We start from the raw sequence: 19,642 nt of genomic DNA on the forward strand, positions 1-19,642 counted from the left end.
AGTGAGGGGACAATGGAGCGGGAGATTGGTCGGAGAATCGGCGCAGCGGGTGCGGTATTACATTCAATTTATCGCACCGTTGTGACGAAAAGAGAGCTGAGCCAGAAGGCAATGCTCTCAATCTACCGGTCAGTTTTCGTTCCTACCCTCACCTATGGTCATGAAGGCTGGGTCATGACCGAAAGAACGAGATCCAGGGTACAAGCGGCCGAAATGGGTTTCGAAATGGGAGCCGCTGCTCCTTCGCGTCGAAAGGAGCCAGTTGAGGTGGTTCGGGCATCTGGTAAGGATGCCCCCTGGGCGCCTCCCTAGGGAGGTGTTCCAGGCACGTCCAGCTGGGAGGAGGCCTCGGGGAAGACCCAGGACTAGGTGGAGGGATTATATCTCTAACCTGCACTGGGAACGCCTCGGGATCCCCCAGTCGGAGCTGGTTAATGTGGCTCGGGAAAGGAAAGTTTGGGGTCCCCTGCTGGAGCTGCTCCCCCTGCGACCCGACACTGGATAAGCGGACGAAGATGGATGGATGGATGGACTCTAGCGTTGTAGAAAATTGATCTTCATGGTAAATTTCCTGAGTAACATTATCTTCTGCTTACTTTTAAGGCAAAGAGTACAACTGTTTATTTGTGCAAATGATTAGTAGCCTAATCCTTGAATGGAATGATTATGACGGTTTCAATTCAGAGCAGTGGTCAGTTAATGTATATATTTAGTCTACTTACGCATTCAGTCGGTCCGTGATCGTCTGCTACGCTTTCTCTTGCTGTTTCATTACGGCAGCCGTGTTTTCTTTTTATACAAATAATGTGTTTCACGTCATCATACTTCCACAAGAAGCTGCTGCTCACTCTGTAGTAAAGTATGTACAATGCGTATTCTCCATTTTGGCATCAGTAAATCTGTGATCGACCTCGCGGTCTTTTGAGGAAAGCCGTGGATGCGCATCTATATGAATTACTTCAGCCTGGCTCAACCTAGTTGCTCCTCCTCAGCCTGGCTTGACCTTCGTGAAACGCACCAAGCCAGGATGCACAGATTAGACTAGGTCAAGCCTCGCTTTATCAGTTATCCTGGATTTATATATTCTGCTTTTGTGAAACAGGCCCCTGGAGCAGCGGCAGATTGCATTGGTGGGGGGGCCCAGGACCCTGCTGAGGTGGGGGAGTTGGAGGTGATACACTGGAGCTGGAGCTGTGGGGAGGTGTCGTGGAGGATGGTTTCAGGACTGTGCTTTTGTCTTTCAAATCAACAGTAGAACTCGTTCAGGTCGTTGGCTAGGTGTCGGTCATGTGTGTATGACCGAGTATGAGTATGAGTATGAGTGGGGGGCTTTGGGCTTATAGGTGGTGATCTGCCTAAGTCCTTTCCAGACAGTCACAGAGTTGTTAGCTGAAAAGGCGTTGGAGCTTCTCAGAGTACCGTCGTTTAGCCTCCTTCACTGCCTTGCTAAACTTGTACTTCGACTCTTTAAATCTGTCTTCGTCCCCACTCTAGAATGCCTCTTCCTTAGCCAGCCGTACCCTTCTGAGTTTGGCTGTGAACCAGGGTTTGTCGTCGTTGTAACTCACCCAGGTGCTTGATGGAATACAACAGTCCTCACAGAAGCTGATATATGACGTCACAGCCTCTGTGTACTCATCCAGACTGTTGGTAGCAGTCCTAAACACATCCCAGTCAGTAGAATCCAAACACGTCTGAAGATCCTCCACAGCCTCACTGGTCCACTTCCTTGATGTCCTCACTACAGGTTTGCAGAGTTTTAGTTTCTGCCTGTATGCAGGGATCAGGTGTACCATGACGTGGTCAGAGAGTCCTAGTGCAGCACGGGGGACGGCGTGATAAGCATCCCTGACTGTGGTGTAACAGTGATCCAGAATGTTCTCCTCTCTGGTCGGGCATTTAATATGCTGTCTATATTTAGGGAGTTCATGAGTGAGGTTTCCTTTATTAAAGTCACCAAGGACAATAACTAGGGAGTCTGGGTTGGTCCGCTCCACACACACTATCTGGTCGGCGAGCATGCGCTGCGCGTCCTGCACGTTGGCCTGTGGCGGGATGTAAACACCGACCAGAATGAATGAAGCATACTCACGGGGTGAATAAAAAGGCTTAGTTTATGAATGGTGACCAATATTGTAATAAATACTCCATGGGAACTAATTTCTAACAATTTAATCTAAGTATAAAAGCCTTTGGTAGCATATATCACAACTTATTTCTGTTTCTGCTGGACACAGTCCGATAATCTTCACTATTCTTAATGCACAATAGAATGATTGGTTCACTTGTTACGAGGAAGCAATTTGAATTCATCCAGCTAATATTCCTGTACCTGATTCCCTAACAGATGTATGGGACTGTGCCAGCTTTAACTGTATAAAGCATTGTTGCAGTGCCACAGTCTCACTTAGATGAGAGATATATGAACAAAAGAAGCACATATGAACAGGTAATCAATTTATTTTTTATATTTGAGACATTATTTTCAAACTGATGCTGCATATTTATAGTATTTCCTTGAAAAATGGTGCTGGTTTCCAACTGAATTATAGCCAGAACATTATTGAGGACAATCTTCATTTGACATCATCAAAATGTTATTTTTATTTAAATTATTACCTCAGACACATAGGTGATGTTTACAGTCTTGTTTGCTTATCAATTAGCAGGATATAAGTTCATATAATAAAATGTTAATGAAAAATCATAGAAAATTAGACTGCAATATATGGCTTTTTGAAACACTTCTTGCATTCAGGTCTTGCATGTACTTACAGTACATGAGTAACAATGTTATGTGCATGTGATTATAATGTATAATGTATATTTTAATGTACATCTGGATCGACATTAATTTAAATCTATAAACATATTTTGCTCTTAAAACCATGTACTGTAACAAATGCACAGGACTAAGAATCTTTGGGTTTGGTATGCAGTCTCTTGAGTGCTCTCTCGTTCTAGTTCTGTCCTATTTATTTATTTTTAAATTTAATTCATTATATTTAGTCAGCAGGTTTAGAATTTGTTTTGGAGAATGGTGGGTCAAATCGTGTTGCCTGTGCTGCTTTTGTGGATGATAGGTGAGTATTTTATTAAGTAAAATTCAATTAAACACATTTTTATTTCTGTTGATGCATTTACGTAAATTCACCAAGCATGCTGTATATACACTTTATGTCATATCCACCTACCTAATGTATATAAGCAACCTGTTACATTTATCATTCTATGTTTCAGCACCCTTTGCACTCTGCAAGGCAAACTTGTTCAGATTTGTTGTGCTTGTTTTTAGCTGTATGTCTATTTCTGTGTTTGTACTTTGAGAACAACAAAAAAAACTGTCAAGTTTCTTGTATGGGCACACATACTTGGCCACTAAATGTAATTCTGATATTCATGCGTTGTTTTCATAGGTACGGTGATTTCTCAGACTTCAGGTAAGTTGAAGCTTAGATAATGTTTTAGTTTTTTATTTGTTCATACCCTTACTCTGAACTGCTGGATAAGCGCAAACAACACTCAGCGACTGACAGTCTCAAATAATGATCCACCTATGTTTATGTTTGTTTTCACACAGTATATAAAATATATATTACTTCTCAGGTGACTTCAGGTAAATTGACGCTTACATAACCTTGCAGTTTTCATTTATTCATATTCTTAATAACAGGCCAGACATACAATCAGTAAAAAACACAGGAATTTCACATGCACTAAGCCGATGTGGAAAATAACCAATACTGACTATAAACTGATAGCACACAACCTAAAGTATCGTAAATTAATTGTGTTATATTAGTACTCAATTTACATCCCATGCCAATTCTTAGTGTTACGTAGAACAGCAAAAGCTAAGGGTGTGGAGGTTGGGAAAGTACCACACTTGGCAATGGTTTGATTTGCCTTGCTATACTTACCAAGTTACATAATACCAGGCTGAAAGGCAGTGTTTCACTGCCCCCCTCTGGTTGCACCTGGGATGTGGTAGGAAGTGATATCATGGTGTACTGAAACATTATAAAGTACACTCAGGCAAAAGCAGATCTTCAGGTGGTGTAAAGTTGCTTTTAAATTGTCATTTTTTTTTCTTTTATTTCTTTTTAATTTATATATATATATCTGCAGCTGCAGAACCATTAGTAAATTCAATTATATGTCCAGTATAGCCTTATAAAGATCCAGGGTCCTTCATCTCCTCGGTCAAATTGCTGCAAAATGATGTCATTTCTAATGTTTTCAATGACATCTGTGACATCCACTATGACATTGTCAAAATGTCTAAAAAGGGAAAGGGGAATTCTGGTTGGTCGGATCTATGTTAAATCTAGCGATCTATGATGATCTAATGTTAAAAACAGTTTGCAACATTTGCCAATAAGGCCAATGTGGATGAGCAATCTTTTTTTAAATTTTAAATTTTTTTAAATGTGATGTTTTTTGTTCCTTAGGACCCCTCTACCCAATTGCTGGAACAACAAGCCCTCGATCAGACGATGGAAGTTCTCCTCTAATTCCCCTGCAATGACCTTTTGTGTATTTCGGCCGGTCATATTCTCAGATTTATGTATGTAAAAATATTTTTTAGCAAACTACAAAATCTATAACTTTTGGAGACTAAAATCACTTTTAACGCAATATCTGTGTTGTAAATGAGCTAACATTTATATAAAAAATAATAAGAGAAGAAAAAAGCATTTCATGCTTTAAATATGTTATGAAACTAAAATACTTTGTTTAACTTCAACTTAACTTAAATATTTAAAAAAAAAAACTACTACAGTTAGTTGTGGTTAATATATTGTTACATCTTTAATATGGTTATAAAATAGAGTAAATACATTGATCTTTGATAACGTGCAATTGTCAATGTAATCAAGGTCTAACTTTGTTAATAAGAACTGGTTTATTTGTTTCCAGGTTAACCAAAATGGACACCTTACCTTTAACGGAGCATTTTCTAGTTATTCTCCTCAAAGGTTTCCAATGTATGGAACCAGAGACATCATCGCTGTATTCTGGACAGATTTAGATAACAGAGTAAATGGTGAGATCTACTACAACCAATACACCAGCAGCAGTGTCCTCCAACAAGCTACACAGGACATTAATAGGTATTTCCCAGGGCTGAACTTCAATGCCAACTGGGTCTTTGTTGCAACATGGTATGAGGTGGCCTACTATCCAACCACTGGAACAGTAAGTCAACTTGTTCAGCAAGTGGAGAAATACATAATGATGTGTATGTGTATTTTACCTACTATATTTACTATAATAATCACAACTCAATTTTTACAGCGTACAACTATCCAAGCAGTCTTGATCTCTGGTGGCCAGTACTCATTTGTGCTAATGAACTATGGGATAATAGCCTTAACAACTCACAATGTTCAGGTTAGAACCATTAAAATTGTATATAATGAATACTACAAAACATGTTTTGAAGTTGCCATGCATTATTGATATTGAAATCTAAACGCAGTAATGTACAAAACACTTAAAAATAATTTTATTAATAATTATTTTACTAATGTGTGATGTACCTCCAGGCTGGATATGACACAGAAAACTCTACTCATCATTTCACCATTCCTGGATCATTCTCAAACAATGCAACCGGCATTTACTCAGCTTTCCGCCTGGGCAGCAATGTCAACGTACCCGGTCGTTGGGCTTTCCGGATAGACCTTGGATCAAGAGGCTGCACTTTCAATGGTAAAACCAGAACCATAGGGTGTTCACCACGGTAGCCTACTTTTTACAGTAATCTGTACATGTGATCATCGTTCTATAAAGATACTAGAAAGTCTGACGATAAACGTGCTTGTTGTTGAACTATTGAACAATGTTTTATATGCTATATTGTGTATGTTGTGCACTGAACTGCTAGACCATTAGAATATGATGATATACTGGTGATCTAGGTTCCGTTTTTATATCATATCTTTTATTTTATTAAATTTGTAATTTGCGTTGGCATGCTTAAGTGGTTCTGAAGAGTTAAATGGTTGAGACAAGTATTCTACAAGGTCAAGATGCTGAAAGTGACATTGCAGCACTCAAGTCCAAGGTGGCTGGAGACCTTTGTTTTTATGTCTTCCTCTTCTCTATACCCTCATTTATTGTCCCCACTCTGTTTGTTATAAACTACTACTAAAGGCTCATATGCCCCCAAAAATGTTTTATTAGTGTTTGCATGTTGTAGTCAATGCCTTTCAAGGAAATTGTCCCTTTATTTGTCTTCAAGGTCAACCTGTGCAGCGAGGTGACTCATTCTGGAGTGACAGTACCTGTGCACAGAAGTGCACCTGTACCTCAGCTGGCCTGGAGTGTCACAGCGAACCCTGCTCCTTTTCCCAAATCTGCCAGCCTACTGCCTTTCAGTTCTTCTGCCAGACGGTGCAGAGACGTGCCTGCACCATAAGTGGTGATCCACATTACTATACCTTCGATAACACAGTGTTTCACTTCCAAGGCACCTGCACCTATGTTCTCTCTGAGCAATGTGGCCGTGGTTTGCCCTACTACAGAGTAGAGGGCAAGAACGAGCACCGTGGCAGCACTCACGTTGCTTGGACACGACTGGTCAAAGTGTATGTCAATAATGAAACAATCGAGCTTGTCAAGGGACGACCTGGTGAGGCTAAGGTTAGCAATAAGAAGTTTATACCTACTGTAATATTTAGAATTTAGTTCATATTCTATTACTATCGCTATTTAAGTAGTTTACTATGTCTTTGCTTGCTTGTGTACTTACAGGTTAATGGGAAGTTTGCAGCCACTCCGATCTCCCTTAGCAACGGCACGGTCCAGGTTTATGAGTCAGGTGTTTCTGTGATCATCAGTACTGACTTTGGCTTGGAGGTGTCTTATGACACATATCACTATGTCAGAATCAGTGTGCCATACACTTACCAGAATGCAACATGTGGCCTGTGTGGAAACTTCAATAATCACCCTGAGGATGACTTTCGAACCCGCCAAGGTGAAGTTGTGAGCTCTGATGTGGTTTTTGCCAACAGCTGGCAAACATCAGGAGACGATGAGCCTGGTTGTGGGACGCGATGTGGAGGTCTGAACTGTGCTGCCTGCACTGAGGCTCAGACAGCTTTATACAGCAACATGGCCCATTGTGGTATCCTCCAGAGCAGTTCTGGACCTTTTGCTGCTTGCCATGGACTACTTCCCCCACAGTCCTTTGTTGAGAGTTGTGTGTATGATCTGTGTGTAGGAGGAGGCTACCAACCCATTCTGTGCCAAGCACTAAATGTGTATGCAAGTCAGTGTCAGCAGAATGGTATACAGCTGCCCAGCTGGAGGAGACAAGGCTTCTGTGGTATGTCTGTTCATCAATCAACATTATTTTAAATAATCCTTTTGGTAAAATGTCCATGATTTCAAGATCAATGTTCTTTCTTTCTTCTGTCTAGAAATCCTCTGCCCAGCCAACAGCCACTTTGAGTCCCAAGGCACAGGATGTCCAGCTACCTGTGTCAATCCCAATTCTACCTACAACTGCCCTCTCCCTGCCCAGGAGAGCTGCATCTGCAATCCAGGCTATGTTCTCAGTGCTGGGGTCTGCGTGGCTCATTCTGAATGTGGCTGCAGCTTTGAGGGTCGCTACTACCGCTCTGGAGGAAGTACAATACTAGACGAGGACTGTGGGAAACGTTGTAGCTGCAGTTCTGGCTCCATGACTTGCCACTCTCTTGGCTGTGGGCCACAAGAGTCTTGCAGGGTGGAGGAGGGAGAAAGAGGATGCAGGCCTAACAGTTATGCAACATGTTGGATAAGAGGCCCAGGGTCATACCATATATTTGATGGACTGACATACCAGTATCCTGGGGCATGTAGATTGACCCTTGCCAAAGTAATGGGCTTGTCTAGTCACCCACATTTTGTGGTGACAGCAGAAAAAGTGCCCAGAGGCCAGCAGGGTTTTGCCCGGTTGCTAAAGTTTGAGGCCGAGGGAACACAAATCTCCATTGAAATGACAGGTAGCAGCAGTGTTCAGGTAAGTCCCAAATATGTTTCAAGAGCTAATGAAAATAAGTGAGTTGTGACACCAGAGAAACATTTTATTAAAAAATTGAATTATAGAATAACAGTCTTGCATGTAGAAATATTGTTTTGAACAACACGGGCATGGGCACTTTTTTTCAAGAAAAGGTTCTGAAAAGTTTTTTGATGAAAACTGAAAACACTTTTACTGGCTGTTTAAATGTCCCTTTAGGTTGACGGTCAGCAGATAAGACTACCATTCAGCTCAGCGTCCAACCGAATACAAATCTACCACAGCAGCGTTCAAAGTGTCATAGTTCGCACCTCCTTTGGTGTAACGGTGCAGATAGTCTGGCCTCACTTTGTGCATGTCACTGCACCTGGTATCTACAATAATTCACTGGGTGGACTCTGTGGTAATTACAACGGTCACCCACAAGATGACTTCCACACACCCAATGGAGTCCTGGTCAACAGTTCTCAGGATTTTGGGGACAGTTGGCGAGATGGCTCTCTCGCTGCACACTGTGTGGAAAGTGTAAATAATAACTCTACAACAAATTACAATTCTAGTAAGTACTGTGGCATTCTTGGCTCACCGCATGGGCCGTTTGCCCAGTGTTGGGCCATGGTGGACCCTCGGCAGCATGTGAATGCATGTGTGGAGATCATTAGAGCCTCTAGAGATCCAGCATCAGTGCTATGTGAAGTCCTACGAGATTATGCACTAATGTGTCAACAGAACGGCGTACACCTTGAACGCTGGAGGAATGCAACTGAATGTGGTAAGAACTTTGCTCCCTTTTAGGGTAGATGATTTTAATATAATTTCAATGATTTTGCTAAAATAATTGCTTTGTTTTTCTCTAGAGCCAAACTGTCCTCTAAACAGCCATTATGAAGTCTGTGGAACCACTTGTCCTTCCGCCTGCCCCAGCCTCTCTTTCCCTTTCGCCTGTGACACTGTGTGTCAGGAGGGGTGCCAGTGTAATGATGGTTTTGTCCTCAATGGCAACCAGTGTGTAACACCAACAGCCTGTGGATGCCATCACCAAGGACGCTATCGGCGCGGGGGCGAACAGTTCTGGGATGGTGAGGAATGTCAGAGCTTGTGTATGTGCAATGGCACTACTGGGGCGGTCCACTGCATCCCCAACTCCTGTGGTCCCCAGGAGTCCTGCCGTGTGGTGGAGGGTGAGTTTGGCTGCCATACAAACCCTCATGGCACCTGCTCTGCATCTGGTGACCCTCACTACCTCACCTTTGATCACAAGGCCTATGACTTCCAGGGAACCTGCCGCTATGTGCTGGCGACCCTTTGTAATGACACTGATGGGCTCCATGAGTTTTCAGTGGAGGCTAAGAACGAGCCGTGGAATGGGTTGACCGTTTCAATCACAGCTGAAGTTTTTGTGAACGTGTGGGGCTATCGTGTGCAAATGACGAGGGTGAGCCACGGTGTGGTACAGGTGAGTAACACAGATTCCTATTTAAGACATCCTTAATCAAATCATTCCTCTGACTCTTCATCTATTTTAATCTACACTGGATTTGACATCTATAATTTTTTTAAAGCAATAGATAGTTGCAACACAAATACAAATCTATGATTGTTCATCATCTCTGTTTTTCCAATTTTAAAGGTGAATGGAGTAACTAAAAACTTACCTATTCTCTTAAATGGAAGTCGTGTTTCTATCTATGCAAGTGGATCTCGCACATATCTCAGCACTGATTTTGGCCTGAGTGTCATGTACGATGGACAGTACACAGTGTCTATCTCTGTGCCTTCAAGTTACAGGTATTTATGTTTGAATGATTTAGTTTACATTCTGAAAAAATATTTTTATCACACATTTTGAACACATGTAGCTTTGACTCTGAATGTATTTAACTATTGTCATTAATACAGAGGAAAAACATGTGGACTTTGTGGAAACTTCAATGGCAATCCAAATGATGAGTTCCACACCCCATCTGGAATGATGGTCACCACTCCACAAGAGTTTGGGACAGCTTGGAAAGTGGCAGCCAACTACACCTGCAGTGAGGGCTGTGGCTCCTCTTGCCCACAATGCACCAATGAGCTACCTGCAAGAGCACAATGTGAGGTGATTCGGGCAGCTGACGGTCCCCTCAGCTTCTGCCATGAGCATGTGGACCCAGCGCCATACTTCAATGACTGTGTGTTTGATGTTTGTGTGGCTGGAAATCAAGGCCAAGATCTTCAGTGTAGGGCCATTCAAACATATGTCAGTGCCTGTCAGTCTGCTAATGTTCGAATCTACCCTTGGAGACAGAACAACTGCAGTAAGTGTTTCCCAAGACAGTCTTTTGATCTACTTCACATATGTTTATGCTTAGTTAATTGACCAAAGTTAATAATTTTAACCACCTGACATCCATCATTTCAATCTTATAAAGGACTTGACTGTCCAGCCAACAGCCATTATGAGCTGTGTGGTACCGGCTGTGGCCACACCTGTGCCAGTAGCATTGATGCCACCTGTGAGCAGGTTTGCTCTGAAGGATGTTTCTGTAATGAGGGCTTCCTCAGGAGTGGGACAAGATGTGTCCCTGTGGAAAGCTGTGGCTGTCAATATGACGGCTTCTACTATAGTGTAAGTTAATTAATCTCTATGATTTTAGCCTTTGCACACACAACCATTTCACTTTGGTCAAGGATCATTAAGCAGCTCTCCTATATCACAGATGTCAGAATCCCATTGTCTTTTTCAATCTGCCCACCTCTATCAACCATCAACCTCTCTGTGCTTAACAAAGTAACAAGTTATTTCACAATACTATAGAGAGATGACCAAAGCAACGCTACAATAGTGGTTCTGTTTATCATCAGATTACTTAAATATGGAAGAACAATTTGCTACTTTATTGTGCTACACATTTTGTGTGTAAAAACTTGTAGTTGCAGAACACTGGCTGACTGTATCCTCAGATTTTGCTTAATACATTTAGCAAATTAACCCTTTTTACATCTACTCCCCCATTACATTTCAATTTTCCCCTCTTTTCTCTTAAAATCATTACCATTATCATTAACACCATTTGTCCATTGTTCTTTTTCTATTTCATTCATTCTTTTAAATGTATTAAAGTTTTCTATAATTGCCTTGCAATGACTTGGAATATTACATCTAATATTGTTATACACAGCCCACAATGTATATACATCTGTATAACTGTACTATATGGCATATGAATATGAATATGTTGCATATGCATATTTAATGTATGATGCACAACACAGAACAATGACAATTTTATTATCCCATCCCCCTCAGCAGCGTTTTGTCTTGTCTTGATGTATCACATGCTAAATATAACCTTTTTATGTGTCTCTTTTTCTCACATGTTACAGGCTGGTGAGTCCTTCTGGACAGAGGGTTGCTCCCAGCGATGTGAATGCCATGCCCCCAATGACCTGCGCTGTTCTGCTGCATCTTGCACTCCTGCACAAGACTGCACCGTCAGAAATGGTCGGCTGGGCTGTTTTGATGCAATGTCTTCTTGCACTGTGTGGGGGGACCCACACTACATCACCTTTGATGGGGCACTGGCTCATTTCCAGGGCACATGCTCTTACATCATTACTGAGAGTGTGAGCCACGGCACCAATGAAACACAGTTTCAGGTAGTAGCCACCAATAATCACCGTGGCAACAACCGTGTGTCGTTTGTGTCAGCAGTGGATATATACCTCTCAAAACAACCAGAGAGAGTGTATGTCAGGATTGGACCCAACCAAATAGTAAAGGTAAACACTTTTTGGATGAACAACTTTCTATATGTGTCTGGTGAAAACATCGGTAGTGCCTCCTTACTTCTTGTCAGTCTGTCTCTCTCATATCTCTTATCCCTCCAGGTGAATGGAAGTGAAGTGTCTCTTCCCGCCACTGTAGGAACATTAGCTCAGGTGGTAAGGCAGGGAAGCTACATAGTGGTCGATGCCATTGACTTGATAGTCCAGTTCGACGGGCAGAGTACTTTACTGGTCAGAATAGGCCAACGCTGTCAAAACAGAGTCACTGGGATGTGTGGAAACTTCAACAGTGATCCTGCAGATGACAAAGTCTTGCCCAATGGCACATCAGCACAAAATGACAATCACTTTGGACACAGCTGGAAGTCACCCACAAGCCAACCAGGGTGAGGTGTTGTGAAAAAAACTAAAGTATCATCAGTTGACATGTCTTGCACTACTTAAAGAAAGAAAGAACACTATTACAGAAATATGTTGTGGCAAAAGTCAGCCCAAGTGTTAAACGTATCATGTGTTATCTAGGTGTGGATCCACCGATGAAAGGAGTGGTGATGGATTGAACAACTGTCCCTTTATGGAAGAATACTCTGAGCTCTGTAGTGTCATCACCAACAGTAGCGGCCCATTCAGAGCCTGTCACCTGCACTCTGACCCACAGCCGTTTTTCAGTTCCTGTGTCTACGATCTCTGCCTCTACACTCCAGCCAATGACATGCTGTGTTCTGCAGTCTCAGCCTATGAGAGAACCTGCTCTGTTCTGGGGTTAAACATCCCAGAATGGCGCTCTGCTTTGCAATGTGGTATGTTTGCACTGGGCTAATAGATGGCCAATATAATGAATGAGACCACAAATCCTTATGTTGCACTTACATGTGGCACTTAGTAGTTTGGCTTTTTTGAAGCTAATGCACTTCTTTGTTGTGATTCTTGATGTTCCAAGTTTGTACCTTCATGGTTAAATGGACTTATTGGAAGTCGCTTTGGACAAAAGCATTTAAATTAAATTCATTGTAATATAACAGAGCTTTCCATTTGTCCTTCTTGAGGAAAGAGGTATTATCTTTTACTTGTTTTTTTGTTTTTTTACAGTTTTATGACTCCTTGTCTCATCCTTTCCCCACTATGTCCATAGCTGAGTCAGACCCCTGTAAACAGCTGAACTGCACAGAGTACGAGTGGTGTGGTGAGAAGGACGGTGTGTACGGCTGCTTCTGTGATGAGCACTACCATCGGCCCAACAATGAGAGCTACGGTGAGGGCAGCTCTTAAAATGCTGCTTTGTTTTTTAGATCACTTAAGTGATGCATGTGAGATGATTAGTAGACATTGCTATGGAGGCCAAGGTTCATGGGTATTTAAGTAATGTGAACCATCCACCATGACAAAATAACAGACGAAACATGATTTTTCAGAAACAATGTTAAAACTGGTAATCAAATATAAACTCATAGGATTGGTACAATATCTGTGAGTCTCAACTCTGTTCTCTGTGGGTTGGTCACTAGGAGAAAAACCTTTTAAATTACAGCTGTCATTTGATCCATTATTATAAAAATATTGACTAGTACACTTTAACCATGAGATTCTATACAAACATCTACAGAAACATATATATATATTTTTTTCTCTCTTTCATAGACTCGTCCATCACTTGTGTCAGTAGTTCAGGCACCATGTCCGTGTCACGCTGCCAGCTGTTTGAAGCTGGCTTCCACTCCAACGCCCTCCATCTCCAAGATGACTTCTGCAATGGGACTCTCCAGAACGGACGACTGGTGTTCCACTTTAACAATGATGATCAGCTGTGTGGGACAACTCTCAGGGTACAGTCCATAGACTCTAATGTTATCAACACAGACTGAAGACGATTTGAGATGTAAATGTTCTCCTTAAGACATAACTTCAAACAACTCAAACCAGTTTGTCATTTCCATTATAAGAGCAATGGTACCCATTTCATCTATGAGAACGCCATCCAGGGCAACGTGGTCCCTCATAAAGGTCTAATCAGCCACCAGAGAAGCATTCATCTGCGTTTCTGCTGTGAATATCCTCTGGCCCAGGCGCTGTCCATGGCTGTGGGCATCAACCCTATAGAGAGGTGAAGACCCCCCCCACACACACACACACACACACACACACACACACACACACACACACACACACACACACATATATGTTGCTTACTAAATAAAATTAACACTGTCCTTTTTATAGTTAACATCTGTCCATAGTGATACGTCATGGCGTATGTAATGATAGGTTTTTTTTAAAGGGCTCTAAAGAAAAACAAAGCAATTCATTTAGCTTTTTCTGCACCTTGCCTTTTTGAGTAAGGCGGCAGTGGTGCTCTATGATGACAGTGGTAATGACAAAGATTGAAGATAGGTGCCCTTGGTTCTTGGAAATGTGTATTTGCCCACTGCTCAGATTCTGCACCCACTCTAATAAACTTACTGTTTAAGCCAACAACACAAACAAAAGTAAAAGGAAATTGAGGGGAGTCTGTCCCTGTTCTGTAAATGTGAATACAACAAATGTTGCAAGCAAAACTTTCACCTGCCAGTGAATTGTTCCTTCTCAAGTGTAGTGACATTATGTGTCGTTTTTTTCCGTAGCATTGTGAGGAAGAAGCTTCCAGTAGGCCATGGACAGTATCATATGAGAATGATCCCCTACCAGGACGCTGGCTTCCGCTTCCCCCTGACCAGTAACAGGAACATAGAAATGGAAATCGACCAGAGGTTGTATGTGGAGGTGCGGACAGAAGGAGTCGACCAAAGGCAGATCTCCACCGTTGTGGACTCTTGTTGGGCAACACCAGTCAACCTTGCCAGCTACCCTGTCCGCTGGGATCTCATAAATGCAGAGTAAAGGAGCTATTGCAACTTCATCTTGTCTTAGCACACTGATCCCTGGTTCTTGATTGCCAAGATCTGAAAAAATAAATACAGAATTGGGCATAGAAGGACCTCTCTTCACTTGCTCTACCCATCCTCTCTTTTACAACTTAACTCTGTTTACTTTATTGTCCGCCTGGTAACATTGTAACTTTCACCATCTTCTCCCGCTTCCAGGTGTCCTAACCCAGCAGATGGAACAGTAGAGATGGTTCAGAACGGCATCTCCACTGTGTCCCAATTCTCCTTCAGGATGTTCACCTTTACGAACTTTTCATCCATCTACCTGCACTGCCAGGTCCACCTTTGTCTTTTAAGACACAACAACTGCACAGCTGTAAGTACTACTGTGTTTCTGTGTGTGTTTGTTGTGGGTTTGGATAAATTATCAACAGGTGCATAAACAGACGCCTCTAATGTCGTTTCCTGCAGCACTGCTACCCAGGTTACCTCAGGCGCGTTCAGAGGGACGTATCCTACCATGCCACCACAGACATCTCACTAGGACCACTAACCCTGAGGCCACATAGGAGAGGTAACTTATCTTCCCATACGTTTGTACTTGTACTTGATGTATTAATAAGACAGAGCTCAATGAATACATTTTAATTCAACTTTGTTTTTTCTCTTGCAGGAAGAATGGTGCAACCGAGCAGTGCTTCAGGCCAGTTGACCTCACTGATGACCCTGTTAGTCAGTTTGCTGACAGCCAAAACTCTGGTCTAGACTGATCAAAGGTGATCTATATTGTAAAATTACTCAACATACCTTTGCTTTTGGATTCCTTCCTTAAAATACAGGGGGCATACGTATACACACACCCCTATGTTAAATTCTCATAGAGGCAGGCAGATTTTTATTTTTAAAGGCCAGTTATTTCATGGATCCAGGATACTATGCATCCTGATAAAGTTCCCTTGGCCTTTGGATTTAAAATGGCATGGATTTATTTCAGTTAGCCTAATAGCTGGTTTGATTTGCATTAAGAGATGACTTTATGGAAAGTACCCCATGCCAATCTCTAGGTATGGTGAAGGGTATGTGATGATGTGGGGCTATTTTAATTCCAAAGGCCAAGAGAAACTTTATCAGGATGCATAGTATCCTGGATCCATGAAATAACTGGCCTTTAAAAATACAAATCTGCCTGCCTCTATGGGAATTTAACATAGGGGTGTACTTACTTATTCCCCCTGTATGTTAAGGAAGAACATTTATATAATACATTATTCATTCACATTGAAAATTGGTGTCCTTAAAGGTCAGATTTTTCCTCAGTTTTTTAATTAAGGCATTAAGATCAATTTCCAAAAGATGATTTTTTTATTCCTCTTTTTAGTCAACTTTAGCTGTAAATGACTTAGTAACCTGCAATACTGGACCATAGCCTACATGCATACAAGTAAATGATTGACCACATAACATAGTGATGATTGTGCATGCCTGAAAAAGTTATAAATGTATCAGAATATTTAGAATGCGTTCTGTAAATTGCTCCTGATTTGTGTTACTCTGAGAGATCTGTTGTTGTAATCTTTCTTTACAACACTAGAGGGCAGCATAAAACCAAAAACACATTTGGCTCTTTTTTTTCATGAAACCTGTATTTAGCATCATGTTTATCAGTTGTATCCTCTGGGCTTCTGTAGTGATTCTTTATAAATATGAAATCAATATTTAATTAGTGACAATCCTTAATGAAGATTAAGATGATCAATTACATAATGTATATGTAAAATATAAATCATATAGTATTCATGTTGTATAAAACTTTAACTAAATCAAATAAAATTTAAACTTAAAAAATTGTATTCACTAAAAGTTTGTAGGTATTTCATGAAATTGCATAGAAGCATCTAGAAATACTAATAAGTAGGTAAATAAACTCCACTGTGCTACCACAACATGTTCTGTGCAGTAAACGTAACAGTAACCACAATCCCAACCTTTAATACAGAATGGTATCATGGTCTTATTTGACATGAAAGAAGCTGTCGGTGAGACAAGAGGCCAGGTTTCTCTCTTTTGTGCAGACACAGCCGGTATCTCCTGTGTCTTCTCTTATGGAAACTGTGGGATTGGCCACAGATGAACAGTATCAGGGCCAAGAAAGAAACTGTTGGTATTATAAAAAGTGGAAAAACAGTAGGCTTACATTTTTCAATGTAAGCCTACTTTGCAGCAAGATGGAAAAGGCTTATGAATCTGGCATTGTGCCAAAAGGTGTAGAAAAGGGGGCAATACAGTACTTGAACACCATTTTATCCCATAATTAAGCATTGACACTGACTTACTGTATATGTTTTATAGAGGTGTAACGATACATCGATCGAAATATCGATTCAATCCTCAAAGATCCAATATTAGATACAAAAGTGAAAATATCGATACATCATCATCTTTAAGATGATTGATTTTGTAAATATATATAAGGATATACATTTCACTCTAATTTTGCATGTACCTTGTACACTTTTGTCATAGGGCATCCTTTCTCTTTCATGTATTTCCTAACACTCTTTATTGTGTCTTGACCAATTGTTAGGATGGCCGCATAGCGGCTGGATAATTACAGCAGGAGACTTGAGGCAGAGGTACGGTACAGATCAACAGGTGTTTATCTCCCCAACCATTAACAAAACATGGAAGCCATGAGGGCAACCAATAAACTGAGCACCACAGGCAGCATGTGGTCCAGACAGCAGCCGCGCTAGATGGAAACAGGCAGCCTTTTATAGCCTGCCACTGACCTTATCTCGACCCTACCATAATATGAGGATAAATCTGAAATGTACTCAATTTAACAATTATACAAAATACAACAACCACATCAAATGCATTTCTACTTCTCTACTGTTATCTCAATTTACTTGCATTATGTTACCCAATACAATCAAACATCTTTAGTTTAGCAAGTACAGTCAATTAAAGTACTCAAACACCCCTTCTCTCCATGAAATGTGGTATCTCCCGGAACCTTTAAAATGGGGCTCGATATGTTGGGGACTCTTTTCGCCTGAACACTCTGGAGAGGAGACACAACAATTCAATTCAATTCAATTCAATTTTATTTATAGTATCAAGTTATCAGAGTTATCTCGAGACACTTTACAGATAGAGTAGGTCTAGACCACACTCTGTAGTTTAAGAAGCCCCAACTATTACAGTGGTTGCCTCAAGAGCAAGCATTAGCAGTAGCTATTGCGACAGTGGCAAGGAAAAACTCCCTTTTTTGTTAGGAAGAAACCTCCGACAGACCCAAACTCTTGGTAGGCGGTGTCCGACAGCACCGGTTGGGGGTGTGGTGAATGGTGGCAATAATAGTCATAATAAAGATAGTGAAACAGTGACCACAGTGGTAGTCGTAGTAGTTCATGTCATAGTAGGGCACAGCAGGGCGTTACGGGGTGTGGTGTAGCACAGCAGCCTGGGTGGACGCGGTTGGACGCAGCAGGACGCAGTCGGACACTGCGGGGAATCGCAGAGCGTAGCAGGGTGTACTAAGTCCATAGCGTCAGCTGCACCCAGGACCCCGGTGTTGGTGCCACCCAATTCCAAGGCGATGTTCTGGGTGAAGAAGAAGCATAGGGACTCCGGGGAGAAAACTCCCCAGAGCTAGGTTAGTAACAAGCATTTCTGGGACTAAGATGCACACAAAAGGAGACAACAGAGGTGAGTTACTTGAACACAAACTTTACTATTACACAAGCAGCAACTGTTAACCTGCATTCAATTATTTAGGCAAAGACTATACCATACTACACATGTTTAGGTAACCAAACTAGTAAACTGAGCACATGTGTTTCTCTTGACAGGGCTGGCCTCCAATCAACACCAGCTGCAACCTTCACCAAACAGATTGTTAATATTTTCCAATAAACATTAAAAACTTTTGTGCCTCATTTTATTTACCCGTAACATAATGAGCTACAGTGTACTAATGCTGCAAAATATTAGTGATGAAGAGGACCTTCATTACACCAATAAAAAATGAATAAAAACTAAAACCAACATAGTTACCAAGAAAGTCCTTTACACCAGTGGTTTTCAATTCTTTTTAGCCAAGGACCCCTCATGTATGTCCCTTGGAATGATCTTCACGTGACCTATATGTAAAAGAACAACAAATGTATTAGAAAGATATTAGACATGTATTCAACATATTTGCAGATTTTGATAGTTGTATATTTGTCAGATTTGAACATAATCTATGAACTGTCATAGATTTGAAAATTAAAATACTATTAGTTGACCTATGAAGCCTTTTGTAAAACAAAAACCAATTTCATGATAATTTAAACTTTTTACAGATTTGTTTCGGAGCTGTTGTTAGCTGCCAGTCACTGCATTCACATGTAGCCTTTTCTCTGGGTGGGCAAAGCAGAGAAAGGGGAGGTAACCTTCCTCCTTATGACGTCATAAGGAGCAGATTCCAGATCGGCCCATCTGAGCTTTCATTTTCTCAAAGGTAGAGCAGGATACCCAGAGCTTGGTTTACATCTATCACCATTTCTAGCCACTGGGGGACCATAGGCAGGCTAGGGGAACACATATTAATGTTAAAAAACCTGAAAAGTGAAATTTTCATGCCATGGGACCTTTAACAGTGCATCATCCTCCACGTGAAGGCTGGCCTAAGCACGTACAACATAAACAGTGCCTGTGGTTTTTAGATCATGCCTGCATGTCAAGCAGTTTCCCCTCAGGTGCTGTATGTTGGCAGTGGTGGAGAAGTATTCAGATCCTTTCACCAATAGCAATAGTGCAATATAAAAATACTGTTAACTCTAATTGCAGAATACTGTCCCCTGTGAGTGTTAGACTATTAGATATTATTGGATTATTATTACAGATGCATTAATGTCTAAGTAGCATTTCACTGATGTATAGTAGTATTGGTTGTGGTAGAGCTAATTTTAACCACTTTATATTCAGTATATCTATAGCAATTTTTAGCTGA

General features: G+C 41.3%; 1 protein-coding gene across 1 annotated transcript in view; it reads left to right on the top strand.

Annotated features, from left to right (window-relative positions):
* The first annotated feature begins 2,416 nt into the window (after positions 1-2,416).
* Positions 2,417-19,642, top strand: part of LOC116060952 (alpha-tectorin-like) — a 43,218-nt gene continuing 25,992 nt past the window's right edge. The window contains exons 1-25 of the mRNA XM_031314733.2: positions 2,417-2,449; positions 3,010-3,083; positions 3,417-3,440; positions 4,452-4,567; positions 4,921-5,199; positions 5,299-5,394; positions 5,550-5,715; positions 6,248-6,648; positions 6,760-7,336; positions 7,431-8,014; positions 8,234-8,786; positions 8,872-9,470; positions 9,645-9,802; positions 9,914-10,311; positions 10,426-10,622; positions 11,381-11,776; positions 11,885-12,168; positions 12,305-12,582; positions 12,915-13,034; positions 13,421-13,605; positions 13,723-13,883; positions 14,401-14,652; positions 14,860-15,019; positions 15,115-15,217; positions 15,317-15,419. Coding sequence (XP_031170593.2) covers positions 4,987-5,199; positions 5,299-5,394; positions 5,550-5,715; positions 6,248-6,648; positions 6,760-7,336; positions 7,431-8,014; positions 8,234-8,786; positions 8,872-9,470; positions 9,645-9,802; positions 9,914-10,311; positions 10,426-10,622; positions 11,381-11,776; positions 11,885-12,168; positions 12,305-12,582; positions 12,915-13,034; positions 13,421-13,605; positions 13,723-13,883; positions 14,401-14,652; positions 14,860-15,019; positions 15,115-15,217; positions 15,317-15,408 — 5,973 coding nt within the window. The 5' untranslated portion in view covers positions 2,417-2,449; positions 3,010-3,083; positions 3,417-3,440; positions 4,452-4,567; positions 4,921-4,986 and the 3' untranslated portion in view covers positions 15,409-15,419. The remainder of the gene's footprint in view (positions 2,450-3,009; positions 3,084-3,416; positions 3,441-4,451; positions 4,568-4,920; positions 5,200-5,298; positions 5,395-5,549; positions 5,716-6,247; positions 6,649-6,759; positions 7,337-7,430; positions 8,015-8,233; positions 8,787-8,871; positions 9,471-9,644; positions 9,803-9,913; positions 10,312-10,425; positions 10,623-11,380; positions 11,777-11,884; positions 12,169-12,304; positions 12,583-12,914; positions 13,035-13,420; positions 13,606-13,722; positions 13,884-14,400; positions 14,653-14,859; positions 15,020-15,114; positions 15,218-15,316; positions 15,420-19,642) is intronic.

This window comes from Sander lucioperca, chromosome 22 (assembly GCF_008315115.2).
Source record: "Sander lucioperca isolate FBNREF2018 chromosome 22, SLUC_FBN_1.2, whole genome shotgun sequence".
Lineage (NCBI taxonomy): Eukaryota > Metazoa > Chordata > Actinopteri > Perciformes > Percidae > Sander > Sander lucioperca.